The following is a 23,149-nucleotide window of genomic DNA, read 5'->3' as shown; positions in this document are numbered from 1 at the left end:
CACGGTGAAAGAAAAGAGAAAAAAATCGTTTCTTGCCATTTTTCAATGTCACTATATGTCTACTGCATCCTGCTGGTAGTCGCAGTGCTGTGGCGCTGAACAGCAGTATCCCCTCCCCTTCCTTTCCTGATGGCAGACGGTACAAAATGGTGGAAAACCATCATCATCCCGTGAGTGCTCCTGGCTGGCCTCGGTGAGGTCGGCCGGGGGCGCCTTGGTAAAAATGGGAATGATTCCCTGTCATTCCTGGCAGACGGTACAAAATGCTTGGTAACCGTCCTCATCATTGCAGCTGGAGCCTGAGCTCCATCAGCCCCCCAAAGCCCCCTTTCATGTCTAAAGAAAAGATTCTGTACTCCCTGGACTATCATAGCAGCAGGAGGCTGCGCTCCTCTCCTCCCCACTCTTTAATGTCCTGCCTGGACTATCATAACAGCTGAAGGCTTCCTCCCCCTCATTTTAACTCGCTAAAAAGTCAGTGTTTCTTATTCCTGCATTCTATATTACTTCATCACACAAATGGTTGGACATTGCAAAGGTGGCCCAGGAGGGTTGTGGGAGGAGGAAAGCAACAGCTGGGGTTGTTGCAGGGGCACCCTCTAGAATGGCAAGCAGCTCATCATTTCTGCGGGATCTCTGGGACTTTGACACAGAGCGGCTGTGCTCTCTGGCTGTCTAGTAGACTTGCCCCATATTCTAGGCAGGACTGACTCTATTTTTAGATAAAACATAAAGAAGGGAATGACCTGGGGAGTCATTCCTATTTTTGTCCATGTGCCCCTGGCCGACCTCAGCGAGGCCAGCCAGGAGCACTCATGACAGCAGCAGACGGTACAAAATGATTGGTAACCGTCATCACCAATTTCCAATTGCAAATGGTACAAAATGATTGATAATCGTCATCGTCAATTTCCAATTGCAAACAATACAAAATGATTGATAACCGTCATCTCATCACCAATTTCCAATGGCAGACGGTGCAATCGGGATGGTAACCATCTCTGCTACCTTGCAAAGGCAAATGAATCCTGCTGTGTAGCACTGCAGTACCGCCTGTCAGCAGCATCCAGTACACATACGGTGACAGTGACAAAAGGCAAAACAGGCTCCATGGCTGCCATGCTATGGCGTCTGCCAGGGCAATCCAGGGGAAAAAGGGCGTGAAATGATTGTCTGCCATTGCTTTCACGGAGGAAGGATTGAGTGACGACATTTACCCAGAATCACCCGCGGCACTGTTTTTGCACCATCATGCATTGGGATCTCAACCCAGAATTCCAATAAGCGGGGGAGACTGCGGGAACTATGGGATAGCTACGGGATAGCTACCCACAGTGCAACACTCCAGAAATCAATGCTAGCCTCGGTACATGGACGCACACCGCCGAATTAATGTGCTTAGTGTGGCCGCGTGCATTCGACTTTATACAATCTGTTTTACAAAACCAGTTTATGTAAAATCGGAATAATCCCGTAGTGTAGACATACCCTTAGTTCCAGAATATGACAATACCCAACAATTGAATATGATGGGAGCTGCAGTGCTGAAACAGTTTGCCCCCCAACGGGGGAGAAATGAAATATTTACATAAGCTTCTCTGATTACAGGTGCATCGATCAGTGATCGGAAGAATAACCTCCTATATTTGGAGCATGCTTCCCTGCTCTGAAGAGCAAGACAGAAGCTGCATATGCAAGGGGAAATAAAGGTCTAGAAAAGACCAGGTGGCTGAGTAATCCCTCCAATTACTACACTTAAAATCATGGTCCATTGTAGAACATTGTTTGATTACTGCTTCCTCGGAAGAAGGAAGGTGGAAGAGAAGACATGCATTTGCTTGAAAGATCCAACCTGGCATATACAGAGCAGGGGAGCACCACCACTCGCCCCTCTACCTTGTTATCTGACATGACAAGAACTTGCCTTGGTAGCCTCAAATGGAAAATAAAAGGACTTCTCCTAGTGCTAATCTAGTAATGGGTAGCTCAGAGTAAACTGAAGGATGAGGAAGTCCTGACACAGGGGACCTCATGTAACTCTGGTGCAGCTTCTCTCCTGAGGTACCAGCTAACAGGTTGAAACAGAAGTTCAGCTTGGTGCATGTTCAGCTGCATAAAGGCACTTGAGGGACCCTGGCCTGTCCTAATGGAACCACTGATAATGGTGGCCTTGGAGGTTGGCAAGGGTTCATTCAGGCAACTTTGCTGGGGAACTGTGTGCATGGGACCACTGCCCCATAGGGAAGGACAGGCTCATTGTTCACAGGAATGGAGATAGGTGGAATGGCCTGACCGTGGAAGGGACAGTTCACTTTGCGGGTGGTGATAAGTCGGAAGAGTGTGCTCCTACCGGATGGGATCCTAAAACTCTCATACAGAGATTCAAGGTCTGAGTTTCAGAATAGCAAAGATCTGAGCCTCATCAAGGTGGATGAGGATCATGAGGAGTAAGTGAAGGGCCCTCGACCTGTGTCTCACTCCCATAACCAACCAAGAGTCCAGCGAGCCTCCTCAGGATATGACAGTAAAGTTTGGCAGGAGCCTGCAGACAATGAAGGAGGGGATTGTGAGCCTTGGTGCTCAGGGACAAGGATGGCACCCAGGTCTCTCATCCCTCAGACACCTCCCCTTAAGAGATATAGAGTGATTTGGCAAAAATAATTGGCATTAGTGGAACATAGGCTGGACAGTCTGGCCCTGGGGAGATGTTGGAAAAATATTACACCAAGTCTACATTCTGGTTGCTTGCAGTGCATCCCATCCCAGGGACTTAAACTTGCGTTGGTGTCAGTACTGCTTTCAAAATATTCAAAGGCCCTGCCCTGTGTTACAGTTTAATAAAAGTTGTGGCGTGCATGTGTCTGTCCACATTTCGCTACTGTGTCCACATCAAAGGCAGAATGGAGACTAGAAACAAAAGAAGCAGGGCTACTGCAAGGGAAGAGGAAACCATCAGCGGAAAGATCCTATTCAATGACTGTCTGTGATAAAGAAAGAAGGGAGGAGCTCATTATTTTCAATTGGGAGAGACAAACAGCAAAACTCAAAAAAGAACTGAGAAACTGGTGAAAAGTAAATGTTTAAAATATACATGCATGTGCATGCAGCTATAAATATTTTGTTGCTTGGCACGTGCTGTGGTAGAGCAGTAGTTAGTTGTAATGACATGCTGATAACTTCAATATGACTATCAGTGTTTCAGATGTCATATTGACATGATTACAACCACTGAATACTTTTTTCTAGAATGTTTGAAAGATTTTGGAACTCAAGTAGTACCATGATTTATGGTTTGCTCCTGATTAAACAATCAACTTGAGCTTAACAAAAATATAATTGTTCATTTTCTATGAAACTTAATCTATAAAGGACATTACAACTCAAGTTATTTCATGGAAAGAAGAGATATCTATCTTAAATATACAGCATTAGTGAAGCAATCAACCTACATATCTGTTAGAGGTTTCTTTTTAATCTACGCTGAAGACTAAGAAAAGGAGTTAAAACTATATTCACTAACCAAATGAAATCACTGTTGGCATGTAAGCATTGCAGTTTGAGACTTCTGGCAAATATCAACAAGAAGCAAATCAGAAAGACGGATTTGGCAGACCATATAGATCCATTTTTCAAAAGACAAAAAACAAGAACATTTGTTTTGTTTTTTTATAGTCAACACAGTGTTCTTCATAAAAGGTCACACTATACCTAGAAATCTGGTTTGGACACCTGCACTTCAGCTATCTGACAAAGAACCACCACAGAGAGAGAAAGAAGAATTGTTAGCTCCAAAGCTCAAACTCCTTGCACACGGGAACAACAATTATTTAGCTTTAGAATCTAGTGGAGAGAAAAAAGAAAGCCCATCGGTAGAACCATCCACCAACCTGAACTTAACATCAGGAAATGTCTACTTTGATTCAGGATTCTCAGAATGGAAATGAGTTTTCAAGTTAAAACAGATCTTCACTGTACCAACCCTGAAAGATGGATGCACCCAATAACCTGAGAAGTAAAAGAAATTAACAATTGACTAAGGTCTGTTATCCTGTATCACAGAACAGATTGTTTTATATCTTATGGACCAACTAAATTTCTGATGCTTAAAAAATAAAATGTTTGCCTGTATTACATCTGGGAGTCAGCACACCAGGTTTCTCTTCTCAGCTCTGTCCCTGACTTGTTTTATGATCTTGGGCAAGTGTCATAAACAGATGGTTACGAGTTAATGCCTCTTTTACCTGTAAAGGGTTAAAAAGTTCACCTAGCCTAGCTAACACCTGACCAGAGGAACCAATGGGGGAACTAGATGTTTCAAAAGGAAGGAGGGAAGTTTTTTCTTTGTTTAGAGTTTCAGTTTCGGCCGGAGTGAAAAAGATCAAGGAACCAGCCTCTTATCAGAGTAATAAGTTTTAGAAAGGAATAAATAGGTTTATGTTTATTTCTTTGTGATCTGTCTTATGCAATTAGAGGTAGAATCAAATTGGGTATTTGGGTATTTTTCTGTGTAACTAAATTTGTGCCCAGGGGAACACCCTCTGTGTTTTGAATTGGTTGTCTGTGAGAGTAGCTGGTATGCGAATCTCTCCCAGAGGGTTTTCTTTTACCTTTCTTTTCTTTAATTAAAAGCCTTTTTCTTAATATCTGATTGATTTTTTCCTCGTTTTTAGATCCAGGGGGGTTAGATCTGGATCTACCAGTTGGTGGGAGATAGGAGGGGGGATGGTTAATTTCTCCTTGTTTTAAGATCCAAGGGATTGGATCTGGACTCACCAGGGAATTGGAGAAGGAGTCTCTCAAGGCTACCCAGGGAGGGGAAGGTTTTGGGGGGAAAGGGAGTGATCCAGACACTGAAAATTCTGGATTGTGGCAGCGATACCAAATATAAGCTGGTAATTAAGCTTAGAAGTGTCCATGCAGGTCCCCACATCTGTACCCTAAAGTTCAGAGTGGGGAAGGAACCTTGACAGCAAGTCATTTAACCTCTGTTCCTCAATTTCCCCATGTGCAAATTGGAGTTACATAAATATTTTTATCTATTTAAGGTACTTATATGACCTCCATTACTGCAGTATTGAAGCACCTAATAATCTTTAGCATAGTTATCCTCATAGCATCCTTGTAAGGTAGGGAAGGACTACTACCCCCATTTTACAGATGGGGAACGGAGGCCCAAGGACAAAAAGGAAGTCTGTGATGGAGTACAGAATTAATCCCAGGTCTCCAAAGACTCAGGCTAGAGCCCTAGACACTGGATCATCCTCTCTCTCCTACACTTTTATGAAATGTTTGGAGAGCTACAATTGAAAACATCTATAAGGAAGCATCTCATCATCCATTTTCACATGTTTAACTTCTTGAAATATTCCCTTTTGGGGTTAAAATGTGCAATGCCTAGAGTCCACCCCAAAAATTATTTAAAATTTTATTTTAGGGAAGCCTGAGCAAAATCCCTTCAGCCATTTTGAATTATGAGAGAACTGAAACTGCTTTTTTTAGAGCTGGGTGGGAAACAGTCTTCCAAAACCACAAAAATCTGAGATGTCAAAAACCAATCCCACCTCAAACTGAGCAAAGTCACAATCTCAAAATATCCCTTTTTTTGACAATTTTGAATTTTTATGAAATTATTTTTCTAATTGACAATTTTGAATTTTTATGAAATTATTTTTCTAAATGAAAAATTAGTCAAATCTGACCCTTTCCCCCAAAAACCTTCAGTATCAAGAAACCAACATTTGCCAACTTAAAAAATTAAAAAAAAAATCCTGACCAGCCCCATCCCTTCTGTTTGTTAATAATTATAGCTTTAAAAAAATGATCATCAGAATAAGCAGCACACAGAACTGAAGTGTGAAAATTTTAAAAATAGCGTGCGACCCTATCCTTGGGGAATAGTCCCTTTGGATTGGGGAAAAAAAAAGGGGGTTGAGTTAAGACAAACAGAAAAAATTTAAATTGGCAAATGATAGTATTGTATGAAATTCATCCCTGCCCAGAGGGACTTCTGTGTAGGCAGATTTAAGTCATGTGCAGGCTTCTGTACAAGGATGGTTTTCACTCTTATTCCACTAAATCAGGAACTGTGCACTCAGATGCAATACACATGCTGCTGGCACAGTTCAGGGAGCGCACACTTTAAGCTGCAGCAATATGGACACTTGTATTCTTTATTATTCTCTCTCCATTTTTAGCCTGCTCAGAACTCAGTAACAAAATTCTACTGGACATTAATTGTAAGGAATGTCTCAATATTTTCCTACCTGGGAATGTTGCTGACTCACAAGTAAACTAATCCGTATCAGACCAGTAAAAAGGAGTCAGAATCTCTTCTACTCAGAGTAATGCATGTTTGTGCATCTTTGAATAGCCCATTCTTAAGCATCGGTCTTTTTAAGCAAGTTTAACTTCAGAAAGATTTCACTTTACAAAACAGAAGGCTCAGGATGGCATTTTTTTTAAAAGCAATCACTCTAGCTAAAGGAAAAGTAGGGTTAGATAGTCAGACTCTTGCATCATGTATATTGTGAAGCACTTCAATTAAGAGAGAAAATATTAAACGTTTTTTTACAGCATAGAAACTGAAGGTGCCACCACTATAACGACCGCTACCTCCAAATGAATCCCTAAACTAAGTCTTACTACTGCATTCTTAGGATAGTCACATCATAATAATGAACTTAAAAGTACTCATCCTCAAAGTACGTAGACAAGTAAGCTTTATAACTTTTTTCAAATCTCATTCCTTCAGCACCTTGTTAGATGTTCCACAGTGAATGGGTTCCATATGTACAGTAGAAATATGCTAAGCGCTCACATACCATAGTTTGTGACTGCATATGACTTGTGTTTGAAGTGAACTTCCACTGACATCACCACACCTGCAAAGAGAACGGTTGTTTCTACAAAGATGCATAGAGATGACTATTCTGAAAATAAATTTATGCTTAAGAAACTGCTATTATTACCAGTACTAGCTATACATTTAAAGAGTTACTGTATACATAGCATACCATATTATGCACTTTTCTTTCTTTCATAGTCTGAAAAGGGAAAAGGTAGGATCTGTGCAAGAGGTACATACGTGCACAAGGAATCACAGGAAGGAGAGAAAACTGGTGAAAAGATACAGTCAGAGAAAGGGAACATAAGAATCAGTCTCATACACACATGGTCAGATTGTGAACCCTTAGTTATGTTGGCGAGCACTTAGCATTCACTTCACTGAGACTAAGTGAAAAATGAATGCAAGCAAAACTTGAGAGAAAAAGTCTGTTACCCTAACTAATAGTGAAACAAACTAATGAAAAATATGTGCATGGCAACTCATTATCCAATTAAATACTACTTTACTGGTTTCCATTTTCTTTTTTCCCCAAGTGCAAATTGGAGTTCACTGCTGTCATGGTATAATTCCCCACTCTGAACCTTAGTGTCCAAAAGATGGGGTACCAGCATGAATTCTTCTAAGTTTAATTACCAGCTTAGAACCTGTAGCACTGCCACCAACCAGGAATTCCAGTGCCTGGTACACTCTGGTCCCCCCCAAAACCTTGCCCGGGGAACCCCAAGACCCAGACCCTCTGGATCTTAACACAAGGAAAGTAAACCCTTTCCACCACTGTTGCCTCTCCCAGGCTTCCCCTCCCTGGGTTACCCTGGAAGATCACTGTGACTCAAACTCCTTGAATTTTAAAACAGAGAGGAAAATCCACCTTCCCCTCTCCTTCTCTCTCCCCCTCCCAGACTCTCCCTGAGAGAGAAAGTAATCCTAACACAGAGAGAAAATAACCTCTCTCTCCCCTTTCCCTCCTTTCTCCCCACCAATTCCCTGGTGGATCCAGACCCAGTCCCCTGGGGTCTCACCAGAATGAAAAAACAATCAGGTTCTTAAACAAGAAAAGCTTTTAATTAAAGAAAGAAAAAACAGTAAAAATTATCTTTGTAAATTTAAGATGGAATATGTTACAGGGTCTTTCAGCTATAGACACTGGGAATACCCTCCCAGCCTAAGTATACAAGTACAAATTTAAATCCTTTCAGCAAAAATGCAAATTAGAACTCATTCCAGCCAAATACACATTTGAACTCCTCCCAGCCAAATACACATTTGTAAATAAAGAAAACAACCATAAGCCTAACTCGCTTTATCTACCTAGTACTCACTATTCTGAACTTATAGACTCATAGACTCATAGATCAGAAAGGACCAATATGATCATCTAGTCTGACCTCCTGCACAAGGCAGGCCACAGAACCCCACCCATCCAATTTTATAACAACCCCTAACCCAGGACTGAGTTATTGAAATCCTCAAAATTGGTTTGAAGACCTCAAGCTGCAGAGAATCCACCAGCAAGCGACCCGTGCCCCACACTGCAGGGGAAGGCGAAAAACCTCCAGGGCCCCCGCCAATCCGCCCTGGAGGAAAATTCCTTCCCAACCCCAAATATGGCGATCAGCTAAACCCTAAGCATGTGGGCAAGACTCACCAGCCAGCACCCAAGAAGGAATTCTCTGCAGTAACTCAGTTCCCATCCCATCCAACATCTCCCCGCAGACCATTGAGCAGACCTATCTGGTGGTAATCCAAGATCAATTGCCCAAATTAACGATCCTATCATAACATCCCCTCCATATACTTATCAAGCTTTGTCTTAAAGCCAGAAAAGTCTTTTGCCCCCACTACTTCCCTCGGAAGGCCGTTCCAGAACTTCACTCCCCTAATGGTTAGAAACCTTCGTCTAATTTCAAGTCTAAACTTCCTAATATCCAGTTTATACCCATTCGTCCTCGTGCCTACATTAGTACTAAACTTAAATAATTCCTCTCCCTCCCTAACATTAACCCCCCTGATATATTTATATAGAGCAAGCATATCCCCCTGCAGCCTTCTTTTGGCCAGGCTAAACAAGCCAAGCTCTTTGAGTCTCCTTTCATAAGGCAGTTTTTCCATTCCTCGGATCATCTTAGTAGCCCGTCTCTGAACCTGTTCCAGTTTGAATTCATCCTTCTTGAACATGGGACACCAGAACTGCACACAGTATTCCAGATGGGGTCTCACCAACGCCTTATATAACGGTACTAACACCTCCTTATCCTTGCTGGAAATACCCCGCCTGATGCATCCCAAAATCGCATTTGCTTTTTTAACAGCCATATCACATTGGCGGCTCATAGTCATCCTGCTATCAACCAATACCCCAAGGTCCTTCTCCTCCTCCATCGCTTCCAACTGATGCGTCCCCAATGTATATCTAAAATTCTTATTATTAATTCCTAAGTGCATGACCTTGCACTTTTCACTATTGTATTTCATCCTATTTCTATTACTCCAGATTACAAGGTGGTTCAGATCTTCCTGAATAGTATCCCTGTCCTTCTCCGTGTTAGCAATACCCCCCAGCTTTGTGTCATCCGCAAACTTTATTAGCACATTCCCGCTCTTTGTGCCAAGGTCAGTAATAAAAAGGTTAAATAAGATCGGTCCCAAAACCGATCTTTGAGGGACTCCACTAGTGACCTCCTTCCAGCCTGACATTTCACCTTTCAATACGACCCGCTGGAGTCTCCCCTTTAACCAGTTCCTTATCCATCTTACAACTTTCATATTCATCCCCATCTTTTCCAATTTAACTAACAGTTCCCCATGCGGAACCGTGTCAAATGCCTTACTGAAATCTAGGTAAATTATATCTACCGCATTTCCTTTATCTAAGTAATCCGTCACCTTCTCAAAGAAGGAGATCAGATTGGTTTGACACGATCTACCTTTAGTAAATCCGTGTTGCAATTCGTCCCAATTACCATTGACCTCTATGTCTTTAACTACTTTCTCTCTTAAAATTTTTTCCAAGACCTTACATACTACAGACGTCAAGCTAACAGGCCTATAATTACCCGGATCACTTTTATTCCCTTTCTTAAAAATAGGAACTACATTAGCAATCCTCCAGCCTGTATCGGAGAGATTGGAGAGAAACCTGGTTGCACGTCTAGTCCCTCTGAGCCTCCAGTGTGAACAACAACCAAACACTAACAGCACACACAAAAATTCCCTCCCTCAAGATTTGAAAATATCCTGTCCCCTGATTGGTCCTCTGGTCAGGTGACAGCCAGGCTCACTGAACTTAACCCTTTACAGGCAAAAGAGATATAAAGTACTTCTGTTCTATTAACTCCTACTATATGTTTATGACAACTGCCCCCAAAAGTATCATCCACCATCATTGTCAGGTCCAACAAGGTTCTCTCATTGTGTAGCCTTGCTGGGTTAGCCAACACTTTCTAATTTTACACGGAAAGTACCTGATACAATAATTAAACAGTTTTTAAAATTACCCATGAGATGTTCTCCTATAGAAATTAACTTTCCTTGACAACAACAAGAATGCCTCCTAGCCGAAAGGAAAAAATCCCAGTTCAAAGAGATATTAATTATGTTAACCTTGGATGTCTTAGATTTATCAGCTTATTAACACTGAGAAACATGAGCTGCCTTTGACTGGCCCTTGGTAACACAGAAAAGTGTACTACTTCAGTTTAAGTAAACACCACCACAATACCTTTAGCAGGGGAAGAAAAATTGGATGTGATCATTGACTTGTGCATTACCTTCTAATTACTGCATACACTTTGTCACTAGGCTGGCATTTTGCCCCCTTTGAAACAATGAAACTGCAGAACTATTTGTCCCAGAAGATAGCAGATTTACTTTTCTATCTGTCACATTTTGGCTGGATTACTAATATTCTTTCAAGGCCTCCCAGAAGAAACTGTAAAGAGGTTACAATTGCTCCCAAAAAAATGCCTCTGTCTGGATTTTAACCTAAACCAAAGAGTCTTCTCACAGTCCACCATACTGAAGATTAATTCACAAGTTTCAAGTAAATAACCAACAGGCCAACTTTTCACACCTCTGATTTGATGCATTTATCTGGCTGAACATACTTCACCTCTTCATTTTGCTTTTCATGAGTTTGTTTGTACACGTCTACCCCAATATAACGCAACTCAATATAACACGGGTTCGCATACAACGCGGTAAAGCTCTGACACGCTGCTCTGAGCAGCATGTTAAGGGTGCTGGGCCGGGGCCGAGGGATTGGATAAGGGGCAGAGGGTCTCGGGGCGGTCAGGGGCTCCCCCCTCCCCAGGGTCTAGGAGGCAGAGCTCAGGGGGGAGTTTTGGGGGCCCCGCAGTCCCAGAGTAGTCCGGAGGATTGGGGGGGGCCAGGAGCAGCCCACTCTCCATCCCTCGCCCCAGCCCCAACCATGTCACTTGGGGGAACTAGGCTGGGGGAAGGGTTCCCCCCTGCACTCAACGGCAGCGGCAGAAGCGGAGCAGCCTGGCCACATCCCATTCTACACAGCCAGCTCCGAGCCTCGACACTCTGCTTCCTGTCGCAGGTGAGTACAGGGGCGTCCTTTCCCCAACCTCCCTGCACTCACCAGCGGCGGGAAGCGGAGCGCCGCAGCTGGAGGTGGGAGTGAAGCCGTGATGCACTGCTTCCCGCAGCAGGTGAGCGTCCTTTCCCCAACCTCCCCGCACTCATCGGCAGTGGGAAGTGGAGCAGCTCGGCCCCAGCCCGCTCCACTCCGCGGGCTCCTAGCCGCGGAACTCCACTTCACCGCAGGTGAGTGGACCTTTCCCCAAACACACACACCCTGCTCCTCGAGCGACACGGCTGGGGTCGGGGCAAGGAAAGCGAAGCGGACTAGGGCCATGTCGTCCGCTTCCCACCACCGGTGAGTGCAGGGGGCGTCCTTTCCCCAACCTTCCCGCACTCACCGGCAGTGGGGAGTGGAGCAGCCCAGCCCCAGCCCGCTCTACTCTGCCAGTTCTCAGCTGCAGTGCTTCGCTTCCCGCTGCTGGTGAGTACTGGGGGCATCCTTTCCCCAACCTCCCCGCACTCACCAGTGGTGGAATGGAGCAGGCTGGGGCCACGTTGCTCTGCTTCCCACCGTTGCCAGTGAGTGCCTGTCAGGGGGCAGGGGGTGTGGGTCAGAGCAGTCAGGGGACAGGGAGTGGGGGTGGGGTGGGGTCCTGGAGGTGATTCGGGACATGGGTCTCTGGAGGGGCAGTCAGAGAACAAGGAACAGGAGGGGGGGGCAAAGCAAGTTCAATATAACACGGTCTCATCTATAATGCAGTGAGATTTTTTTGTCTCCCAAGGACAGTGTTATATCAGGGTAGAGGTGTATATTGAATCTGGACCTGTTAAGGGCTTTTAGCTATTTAGCTCCCACCGCCGCCAACTATCTAATTTTACTGATGTTTTTAAAATTAAGCTTGGAATATTTCAGTGGATGGGGGAAAACCAGATTCCCTAATAGAAGGCCAGCTAAAAAAGATTAGTAACTGAAAATTAAATTCTTTACTGCTTAGGATGTATGCTGGAGAGGTATATGAGTGTGACGCTTCCCCGGGGGTCATAAGGCATTTTTCTATCACCTGTCTTTAGCACGAGGAAGCATCGTCTGTGCATGCTGTGGGTCAGCTCCCCAACTTCCTGGGCCACAAGCAACAAAACACTCCCCTCCAGGCCTTTAGGCTTCACCGTTACCCTACAGGCTAGCAACTGCCCACCCCAACTCCCGAGACCTCAGTGTCTCCCTGGAGCATCAAGTCCTTAATCTTTTGGACACTTGCAATATTCACGGATTCACTGTTTGCCAGTTCCATCGAAGATCACTGCTCCACTTAACACACAGCATTTAGGCCTAGTCTACTCCAAAAGGTTAGGTTGACTGAGCAGTGTAGTTAAGCTGAGATAAACCCCCAGTGTAAACAGTCCCAGGTTGACGGAAGAATTCTTTAACTGCCACCTCTGGGGGAAGTGGATTACCTGCCGACAGGAGAACCCCTCCCATCAGCAGAGATAGTGTCTACACTGAAGAGCTACAGCAGCATAGTTGCAGCGCTGAAGCTGTGCCACTGTAGAGTTTCAAATGTAGACTAGCCATTAAATATGTTTATAGTGAAATCAAGTATACATTTATTTAACAAAGCATAGAGATTCCAGTAGTAGCAACTAGACGTATTGGAAATAAATGGTTACATATAAAATAAAATCACAATAATAATTCCACAGCCGTGACTTAATTAACAAGGCTCTAGCTGTATCTAATAAAGCACTGCTTATCCAAAAATCTTTGCAGGGCTTTACAGCCAGGTTGGCTATGACCCTTCTTCCATGAAACAAGCATGCTGTGCATTTGGCTCCTAGGTGAAGGAGTCTGTATTTCTTTGCACCCTAATATACTACAACAATCCATTGTCTTTATTCATAAGCATGGCCCCTCCCTCCCCCAAAATGTTTGTTTCATCCTGTAGATTTTCTTTCTTGTAGATTTTATAACCTTTTATTTAGCCCCTGTCTTAATATGCAAATAGGCCCATATTGTGAGGCATACAATACACAACGCACAAATGGCCAAACAGGGGGATACGAGTCTGTTGCCTCTTGCCTGAAAGGAACCTTTCTGAGGTGCCCCTCCCTCCCCCAAAATGTTTGTTTCATCCTGTAGATTTTCTTTCTTGTAGATTTTATAACCTTTTATTTAGCCCCTGTCTTAATATGCAAATAGGCACATATTGTGAGGCATACAATACACAACGCACAAATGGCCAAACAGGGGGATACGAGTCTGTTGCCTCTTGCCTGAAAGGAACCTTTCTGAGGTGTATCACTTCCTGGTGACCTACCTTTACTCCAAGATCTTAAGATCGTAATTGTTACTATCGATACATAGCTCCTTAAATATTCTCCGTGCAGACATGTCACAATGATTAGGATGACCAGTTGGCTACCGGCTCTTAGTGGAGATCTCACACGCTGCCCTTTGGTGAACTATTATGCAAATATTCGACTCAGGGGATCCCTGTAAAACCCTATGCATCCCCTGCTCCATCTGCCAGTTGGCACAAAGAGGTCCCCGGTTCATGAGATTTTAAACGTCAAGTACTATTTTCCTCCTCGAATCTCTGAAAAAAAACTAACATACTGAGTCTTCTATTAAAGATGGATACCATGTCCTATACTCAAAAAGTTCCATCCACAAAAATAGTAAAATTTCAAAAATTCTAATTTCTCAAGAAAAACACAAATACAAGTTTTTAAAAATACAACAAACAAGAATTTAACATGAATACAGTTGATAGAAATCAGGATAAAGGCATACAAACATACAATCTACTGCTTCATGCATGACCATAAGGTAAGTGTGTATTAGTTATAATTATAATGTAAAAATGATTTTAGTAGTGACATCATGTATTACATCACAACTGCATTACGCATTCACGTGGCACCAACTTTAGTGTATCTTTCTTCAGTTTGTCACAAATATGTTATTTTCTCCACCAGAACCACATTTGATAGTTGTTTCAATTCTTCTGAATAAATTGAAGGTGACACAGATTAATAAATTGTAAAAATCAAGGGAAAGATCTTCAAAGGCACAAGTGACGGGAGCTTAATCCCACAAAGATAGTATAAATCTTTATACAACATGGTGTGAACATGCAATGCAGAATTAAGACTGATACATAACAGGAATCATCTGACCTTACTGAACTATTCAAACCTTTTGATAACTTCAAGATGATATTCTATATATTGAATATTTTAAAGAAACAAAGATACGGCACACACACAAACACTAGATGCAACAACTTCTGCCTTCAGTGAAAGAAGGGTGATTACCTATTACAACTGTAATACCTGAAAAGCTGATTTTATTATTTTTAATTCAGGTTTGAAGTTGTAACCCATTTTATTGTTTTTTTTTTAATTTTGAGGACTAAGCAAATCCCCCCCACTCCCCAAAAAACCCCCACAACAAAACAAAAAACCCTCTAATTAAAATACTAGACTTCTAAAGCCAGTGCAAAAGTGGTTACAGGCGATCAACACATGTAGGGGGTAGGGATAGCTCAGTGGTTTGAGCATTGGCCTGCTAAACCAAGGGTTGTGAGTTCCATCCTTGAGGGGGCCACTTAGGGTCCTGGAGCAAAATCAGTACTTGATCCTCTAGTGAAGGCAGGGGGATGGACTTGATGACCCTTTGAGGTCCCTTCCAGTTCTAGGAGATAGGATATCTCCATTATTTTATTTTTTTAGCAGCCAGAATGTGAAATCTATAAGTAAATTCTCACTCACATCTGCTGGACGCCTGTTGCTTTCCTCCTCATGTTTCCATGGAAATGCTGTCAGACTGGACAGGATAAAGATTCTGTACTATCTTCTATAAACCTTCAATTACTTTATTTTGACTGATCTGATCACTGTTTCCATGGAAATTTAAGCATAAAGGTAGGCAATAGCCTCCAGGTCCTCCTCAGCTTGCAGCCATATGAAATCTCCAAGTGAATTGTGCCATTCTCCAAAAAATCACACACATTGGCTATAAAAGTTTGCAGTATTTTAAATTTAAAGAAACGTATGTAAAAATACAGAAAACATATTTTGCATACCACCTTTGCTGGGTGTAATACTTGTAAGGAAGGCAAAATTAGCTAATGTATTTTTATTTGAACATTTATTCCTGATACGCCACAAAGTCTGCACTTTTGTTAGCCATTAAGAGTCGTCCTTTCTAGATGTCCATTTAATAAGTAGTTTTTTACTTTAATGTAAGCAGGAAGAGTGCTATAAAATTCAACTTTACATTTAGATGTTGGAATCAGACCATTTCATATCAATATTTTACACCAGGAGAAGAGTCAAATTCCACTGCCTCTCTCTGTGTTTTAAAAAACTATATAAAAAGAGAATTTCTAGAATTAACTTAACCTCTACCTTCCAAAAGAAAAGACGGTGCCCACAATCGAAAGAAATCAGGCATTATACCAAGGAATTACAAAAGTCTTAATTTGCTCCACTGGTAAAGTAATTGTCCCTAGAACACATCTTACTATTCCTTTATATGGTCTAGGTTAGAGTACCACCAAGCTTACATCTCTCTATAGAATTTCAGTTCTCTGAAGAGCTGACAACACGAACAAGATTTATAGGCCAGGTTGTGTGGCACCTCTTTAGATATCTCTGACTCACCAAAATAATTCACTGAACAGTAAAGAAAAAAAAAGAGACACTTTGACAAAGGTAAACATTTCCTAGACTTACATGGATTTAGATTTAAGAGATACACTTCAATTACCCATCTATTTTTTGTCTATGACTTTTCATATATCAGTATTAAGAAGTTTAACTGCAGTAAAACTCTCTCCCCTACTCTGTAAAACCAACCACATGTGTACATTGTTTGGACAGTCTACATTACAGAAGCAACAGAATTCCTCTGGAACTTCAGAATTTATGTCTTCAGTAAGTTTTGCATGCTTTCTATGCTTGAAAAATATAAACAATCACGTAAGAAGCAAGCTTGCCTGCTTCCCCTACAGAGTATGCTGAACAATTACCTTTCATTGGCCATAGATTGTTACCAGCTGCTGCCATCTACCTCATTCACACCTCCCTCTACAGATGGCCAGGTGGTATATGCTTACATTCACATGGTCTGGCTTCCTTCCCTTCCCTTCTCCCCCCATGCCAAAGCAAATAGCATTTCAGACAATTAACAACCTGCCCCAAAGGATTTGCTGTGAGCATATAGAAACATGGCCTACTTCCCTCACATGGGAGGCATAATTTACTAACATTCTCTACAGCCAACTGGTATCTGAAGAAACTCTACTATACCTCACTGCAGAAAGGCCTACCATGATCCATGGAGTGTCCACTAATTAATTTATTTTGTAACAGCCTTACTACAATAGCCTTTTCTAGACTGTTCTAATCTTATTTTTCCTAAACATTTCCTTTATTTTTTTCTGTGAAGATAAAAAAGTAACAGCAGCCTTGAGCTTTCTCAGTTTCTATCTCATGGAATCTGCAAACGTACAGCTTGAAAATCTCTGGAAATTTCACAATGACAACTCCCTCAATAACCCAGTCTTTGGTGCTCCAATACCAGTGCTATTCCAATGTTTCAACTTTCAGAATAAACACTTGACTGAACGCATACAACCAAGAAACAGCATTATGTATTTTGGTTACGCTAATATTCAAAGATGAATTTACTGCTACACGTTTTCCTCGTTCATTCTATTGCAGTATTTAGAAAAATGTGAGTCCCTAATGTTAACCATTTATTTCTCAAAGAAGGAGATACAAATTTTAAGGGCATTTAAGGGTAATGCATGAATTGCTAGAAGCCCAGTACTTAGCTTTTTCAATCATACTTTGCTCCAACCATAAACAGAGATGCTTAAGACTATGGAGGTGGTGAAGGGCTCACTCCAAGCCAAGTTGGCAAATAGAAAAGAACAGAAGAATTTGCATTAAATCCAAATGAAAATATTCCGTAATTGCTACTCTTTAATTCTTTAAAGAAAGGTAACACTGGAATTGTTCTCATCCCTTTTCTCCTCTCTGCCCCCCTCTCCAGCCCCAAGTTCTCTGTACTATTTTGGGCTGTGGCCATCTAAGCACTTTAATAATCTTGGAGATCATCTCTTCACGATGCTTTGCTACAAGTCAATACACAAACACTGGGACTTATGCTTCTTCCACCATGCAGAAATCATAAGATGAAGGCCTCTAGTAGAACTTAAGGGAGTCATGTAATGAAATGAGGAAGGAATCAGCTGAGTGAAGCAGACAAAGACAAACTTCAAACACTCGCTTTTCACAGAGTCAATTTTGTCTTCCAAAACTGTCAACAATAGTTGTGGGCTTTCTCCGCTCTATCCTTTGCAAACTAAAATCAAACTGACTGATTCCTGGTCTGAGAGAAAGAGGAAAGAATGAATGATTGCATAAGTTTTTGCTGGTTTTACTTACTACAACAGGAATGTACTATAGAGAACAATCCAGCATTTGCAGGGGATGGACTGGATGATCTAATACAACTTTTCCATCTCTAACTTTTTAGAGCTGGTCCAAGTTCACAGAAAGGATATTTCTATCCAATAGTACTGGATGAAGAGAGATCCAAAAAAGGAAACCAGTGTAGCAAATCGTACACACTAGCATAACATTCTTACATAAAAAGCTGTAATTATATATGCACACATGAAACACCTGTAGACAAAGTAACAGATCATTTTTTAAATTAAAAATTTTCTATTTATTGCAGCTTTTGAAGCTGTCTGGCCTTTAGAAAACAAGCCTTCTGACAGTTTGCAGCCTGAAGAATAGCTTCTACAAATTGCTGCTTGTACATTACCACTAATAACCAATACTAGCAAGAGCAAGCTTGTCCCTTAAAAAATGAGCTTTGTCCCTAAATGAGAAGCTTTGTCCACCTCATGTACAGAATGACTAGGATCAAGTTACTATTAATTCAATATGCTTTTTCCTCTAACTTCCTTCTTCTCTTTGTGTGGCTTTTCTTTTAAAGCTACATCAGTACCGAAACACTACTTGGCCCTAAGCTACAGTGAATCCCTCTGCTTTAAAATATCAGCCTTCCTCTCACTGCCTATCTGATTGCACTGACTAGATCGGGGTGGGCAAACTTTTTGGCCGAGGGGCACATCTCAGTATGGAAATTGTACGGTGGGCCATGAATGCTCACAAAATTGAGTGTTGGGGTACGGGAGGGAGTGAGGGCTCTGGCTCGGGGTGCAGGCTCTGGGGTGGGACCAGAAATGAGGAGTTCAGGGTAAGGGAGGAGGCTTTGGGGTGGGATCAGGGCTGAGGCAGGGAGTTGGGGCACGGAAGGAGGTCAGGGGTGCAGGCTCCAAACAGCACTTACCTCAAGCAGCCCCCAGAAGCAGTGGCATATCCCCCCTCTGGCTCCTATGCAAACAGGCGGCTCTGTGCGCTGCCCCGTCCACAGGTGCCACACCTGCAACTCCCATTGGCCGTGGTTCCTGGTTAATGGGCGCTGCAGGTGTGGTGTCTGAGGCAGGGGCAGCATGCGGAGCCCCCTGGCTTCCCCTCCACATAGGAGCTGAATGGGAGACATGCCGCTGCTTCTGGGAGCTGCACAGAGCCACAGCACATGCAGAGTGGGGCAAGCCCCCGATCCCACTACCCGGCTGAAGCACTGAAGCGGGGCAAGCCCAACACCCTGCTTCCCAATGGGAACTCGAGGGCTGGATTAAAATGTCTGACGGGCTGGATGCAGCCCACGGGTCATCGTTTGCCCACCTCTGGACTAGATGATCATAATGGTCCTTCTTTTGGCCTTAAAAAAAAAAAAAAAAAAAAAATAACTATGAAACACAACTTTCCACATGGAATTAATATATAAGAGGAAGTGTGTGATTTGAGGGATCAAGAATGAAATCTACCTTGAGTTTACCTTGGAGAGGCTGAGCATACGGTAGAACCTCTATACTTCAATGTGAGTACTCACATGTATGAAGTTACACATATGCCTAATTTTTGGAAGGATCAGAGTCTAAGGGTACATCTCCACTGGAATAAAAGATTCGTGGCGCAGCCACAGCTGGCCCAGGTCAGCAGACTCGGGTTCACAAGGCTAAAAATTGCTGCACAGACATTCAGGCTTGGGCTGGAGCCCAAGCTCTGGGACCTTCTCCCCCTCACAGGGTCCTAGATCTTAGGCTCCAGCTGGAGTGTGAATATCTACAAGCCATTTTACAGCCCCACAGCCCGTGCCCATGAGCCTGAGTCAGCTGACCCAGGCCAGCCATGATTGTTTAATTGCTGCATACATGTACCTTAAGAGAGAACTCATTAATACCGAATTTCATCTCTAGATTAGTTTAGTTATTAACACATTATTGCAGAACCAGACTGGGAACAACCACCAGGGCAACTGAGAATGATAATTGAATACTGTTCCTTCTAGATTGTTGCTGTTGTTGATCTCTTACCAGAGAAGACTAAGATATGTAAAGAGTCCTTTGATAATCTGAAAAGAATTCTAATCAAATATTGACAAAAAGGTTCTGTTCATTTTTGAGTAAAAAGTAATTCTTTTAAGCTTTGATTTCCAAATAACTACCATCACTAGAAGAGCATTTGCCTTTCTCCCCAAAACAAGTTATCCTCAGTACTTATAAACTTATAACTTGCAATCAAGATCCCTTTTTCCTTGGCTTGTACTGTAACACTCAGAAATTACACTGTAAAATCAACAAATTAATTTGAAAACACTGCAGTCTCCTTTTCGTATCTAGCATTAGCAGCTGTTATATTTTATTTTTTTCTACAAAAAAGCCTAGCACCTAGAGACCTGTGATTATGTAGGAATCTTGTCTTTCAAAAAAAAAAAATTTCCATCTCACATGGTTGTAAAGTGATGCTTGAAAGCGTGACTTCAAGCATACCTCATGGCCTCAAAAAACAAAAAAAGCCTTAAAATTTGTTTTTAACGCAATAATGATTTTTAAGCCAGACTCGGTTTTTGGGGCCTGACTCATGATTTTTGAACCATTTGTATAACGGGATGACATACTGCTTATGTTCAATTACCATCCAGTAGTGATTTTTCATAGTAACGATTTGTCCGACTTAAACTTGTACTACTTTTGGAGGTCATCCTACTTTTATCAAGTTTCATTACCTCACTCTACCCTTTCAGGTTACAGCAGCTAAGCACCACTTCCATGAACTCAGGATAGGCAAATTTGTGTCTGTGGTAACTGTTTACACATCAATAAGCCAAATACAGAACATATCAGGTCACACCTTTGAGGACTGCTATAAAATAAACAGCAATTCATTGTTACTATGAAGGATTTAAGAACAATGCTACCCATAGAGATTTCCTCAATTTTGCTTAAAATACAATCAGAGGGCCAATACTCTGAGTGGTACTACAGATTGACAACTGTTACAAATTTTGCTGAATTATGAGCACTTATAGATTCATAGATCCATAGATTCTAGGGTCAGAAGGGACCAATGTGATCATCTAGTCCGACCCCCTGCACAAAGCAGGCCACAGAACCCTACCCATCCACTTCTATAACAAACCCTAACCTATACTTGTGGCGTAGATTGCTACACCTCCTACCGATTCAGCTGAGACTTCAGAATTTTCTTTCCATTTGAGTTATCCCTATATTAGAGGTTCAAGACATACCATACTATAGGCATGGCACATTTCTAACCAGCTGATTGGTCTTATTTTACTGCTTTAAGCTGTCTGAGCATTATTTAGATTGTTTTGCATATTTCCATGCCATGCTTTGATTTCTGGTTGTTGATCTTTTTCATAGCAGGACACTTTACTGCAGTATTCTTCCAAACTTACTTTATAGTCATGCTTTAGTTCAATATATTGATATGCAAAACACAATTTCTAGTGGAGGCAAGCCAACAAACAGAAGAGCTTGCTAGAATTTCGGTTTACTTTGTTAAAGGAAATTATTTTAAATTAGTGTGGCTACTGAACTGTTGCCACACTTGACCTCAGAAAACATATTCCTTCTAATTTTTGCTGTGAACATTTATTTATTTAAGCTAAACTCCAGGTCTTGAATGTTGACCATAAAGACATCTCAGATTTCCTGCTACTATTTAGTATTCTCTCTTTCTAAACAAGGGCAAACAACATATGTTTGTTGCATTAGTGTATACTGCCAGAACATCACTATTAAATGAAATCATCTATGTATTTTTGGTAGAATCTTATTTAACAACTTCCACCCCTGACAGAAGCAGAGTTAGTTGAAACAAGGCTGTTTTGTTTTCGCTGAGCAGCAGTTCGATCACTGGTTTCTAGATGGCACTCAAAACATTTTTCCATATGCTCTTCTCAAAGAGAATCTGACTTAAATGTGGTTTACCTTTACTAGTGAATGAAGGCTTTTTTCACCAAACATATCCCAGAGGAAGGTCAGGTCTTCCTGGCTGTCTACATGTGGCTGCAGCTGGGCTGGCAATGCAGTCAGCAGCTCATACAGACCTATAAAATGAAAATAAAACACAAAGTGTAATCTAAGGGTGATCTCATTAATTTCACTTAACAGTTCTGTGTAATTGGCAGCCTGCAGCATGTCATTTTAACTGGATAGGGAGTCTGGAGTATCCAGCAAAACCTAAACTTAAAGAATCAAAGGGAACATTTTTTTTAATTACTAGGAAGCAGATATTAACAGTGTACTTTTACCTTGTGACAGTGTCAAGCTTTTATATCCATATATATTTACTTAAGACTACAGAAAATTCATAAAGATTTTTGAAGGACAAATCCTGAAAAAAAAAAATACATTCCTGTGTTTAATCGTTATTCCATTACCCTTGATGTTAGCCAAAGAGTGAAATGAGTCATGAATAGGAAAAACTTCCTTAAAAGAACAGAAACTGAAAAGGGTGGTCCATTAAAAAGAGTTCATGGTTTCTCTAAATACTTCTTGCTAATATATTGCTTAATACATTTTTTATCCTGCTTCCAGCAGAGATTTACAGCAAACCAGAAGAAACTGCATTGTTAGTTATGGAGTAGCCAGATCTTTAGTACACCAACACATCTGTGCATAAGCTACATTTTTAAGTTTTTAGGTATGCAACATTTACCCAAGATTCTCTAAAAGTGTTAAAGTAACTGCTGCTCCCAGTGGTACACCTCTCTAACAGTCTCCCAGGGGCAGACAGTAGCGCAGTGTTCCACGGTAGCATACAGCATAAACTATCCATCATGCACACAGACCATCAAACTGCTGTCCAAGAAATGTAGCAACAGTGTTTGCAGCAGCGCTCTTTAGGGAGGTAACCTGGCATGAGCTGATATCAATTCATAGCACATGCTTAATTTTCCAGTGGGATTACTTGGGGTAAAAAGGACAAAATGCCTTTTTCTCCTGTCTGCTGTCTACAAAAACACCAATAACCTCCTGGGATGCACTATACATGATCCTGGTATTATTTTTAGGCTGAGTAAGTGCTGCTGTTCCTCACAAGGACAGCTTTACAAGATATTTAACTAGTAAAGCACATCATGGTAAATTATAGGTTGCCTATCACTATTATGCCTATTATCTCCCAAAAACACAAGATATAAATATTTTATTAATCTGCATTGTTTCACAACCTCTTAAGGCATTATTTGTCCCTTCTAAAATTAAATATAGCACCTTTGGGATCTGATTATTTAACATTTCTCTCTCTTTTTGTTGGCTTTGAGTATCGTATTGTGGAAAAAATGTTCCTTCCAGTAACATT

The 23,149-nt window shown here is 41.7% G+C and overlaps 1 protein-coding gene across 8 annotated transcripts in view; it reads right to left on the bottom strand.

The window, feature by feature from the left end:
- The window catches only part of MPP7 (MAGUK p55 scaffold protein 7), a 441,047-nt gene that overhangs the window by 187,963 nt on the left and 229,935 nt on the right, over positions 1–23,149 (bottom strand). For all 8 annotated transcript variants that reach the window (XM_050939089.1, XM_050939087.1, XM_050939088.1 and 5 more), the window contains one exon: positions 21,775–21,893. In XM_050939089.1, coding sequence (XP_050795046.1) covers positions 21,775–21,893 — 119 coding nt within the window. The remainder of the gene's footprint in view (positions 1–21,774; positions 21,894–23,149) is intronic.

This window comes from Gopherus flavomarginatus, chromosome 2 (assembly GCF_025201925.1).
Source record: "Gopherus flavomarginatus isolate rGopFla2 chromosome 2, rGopFla2.mat.asm, whole genome shotgun sequence".
In the NCBI taxonomy this organism is placed as follows: domain Eukaryota; kingdom Metazoa; phylum Chordata; order Testudines; family Testudinidae; genus Gopherus; species Gopherus flavomarginatus.
This window is presented reverse-complemented; position numbering and strand designations above follow the sequence as displayed.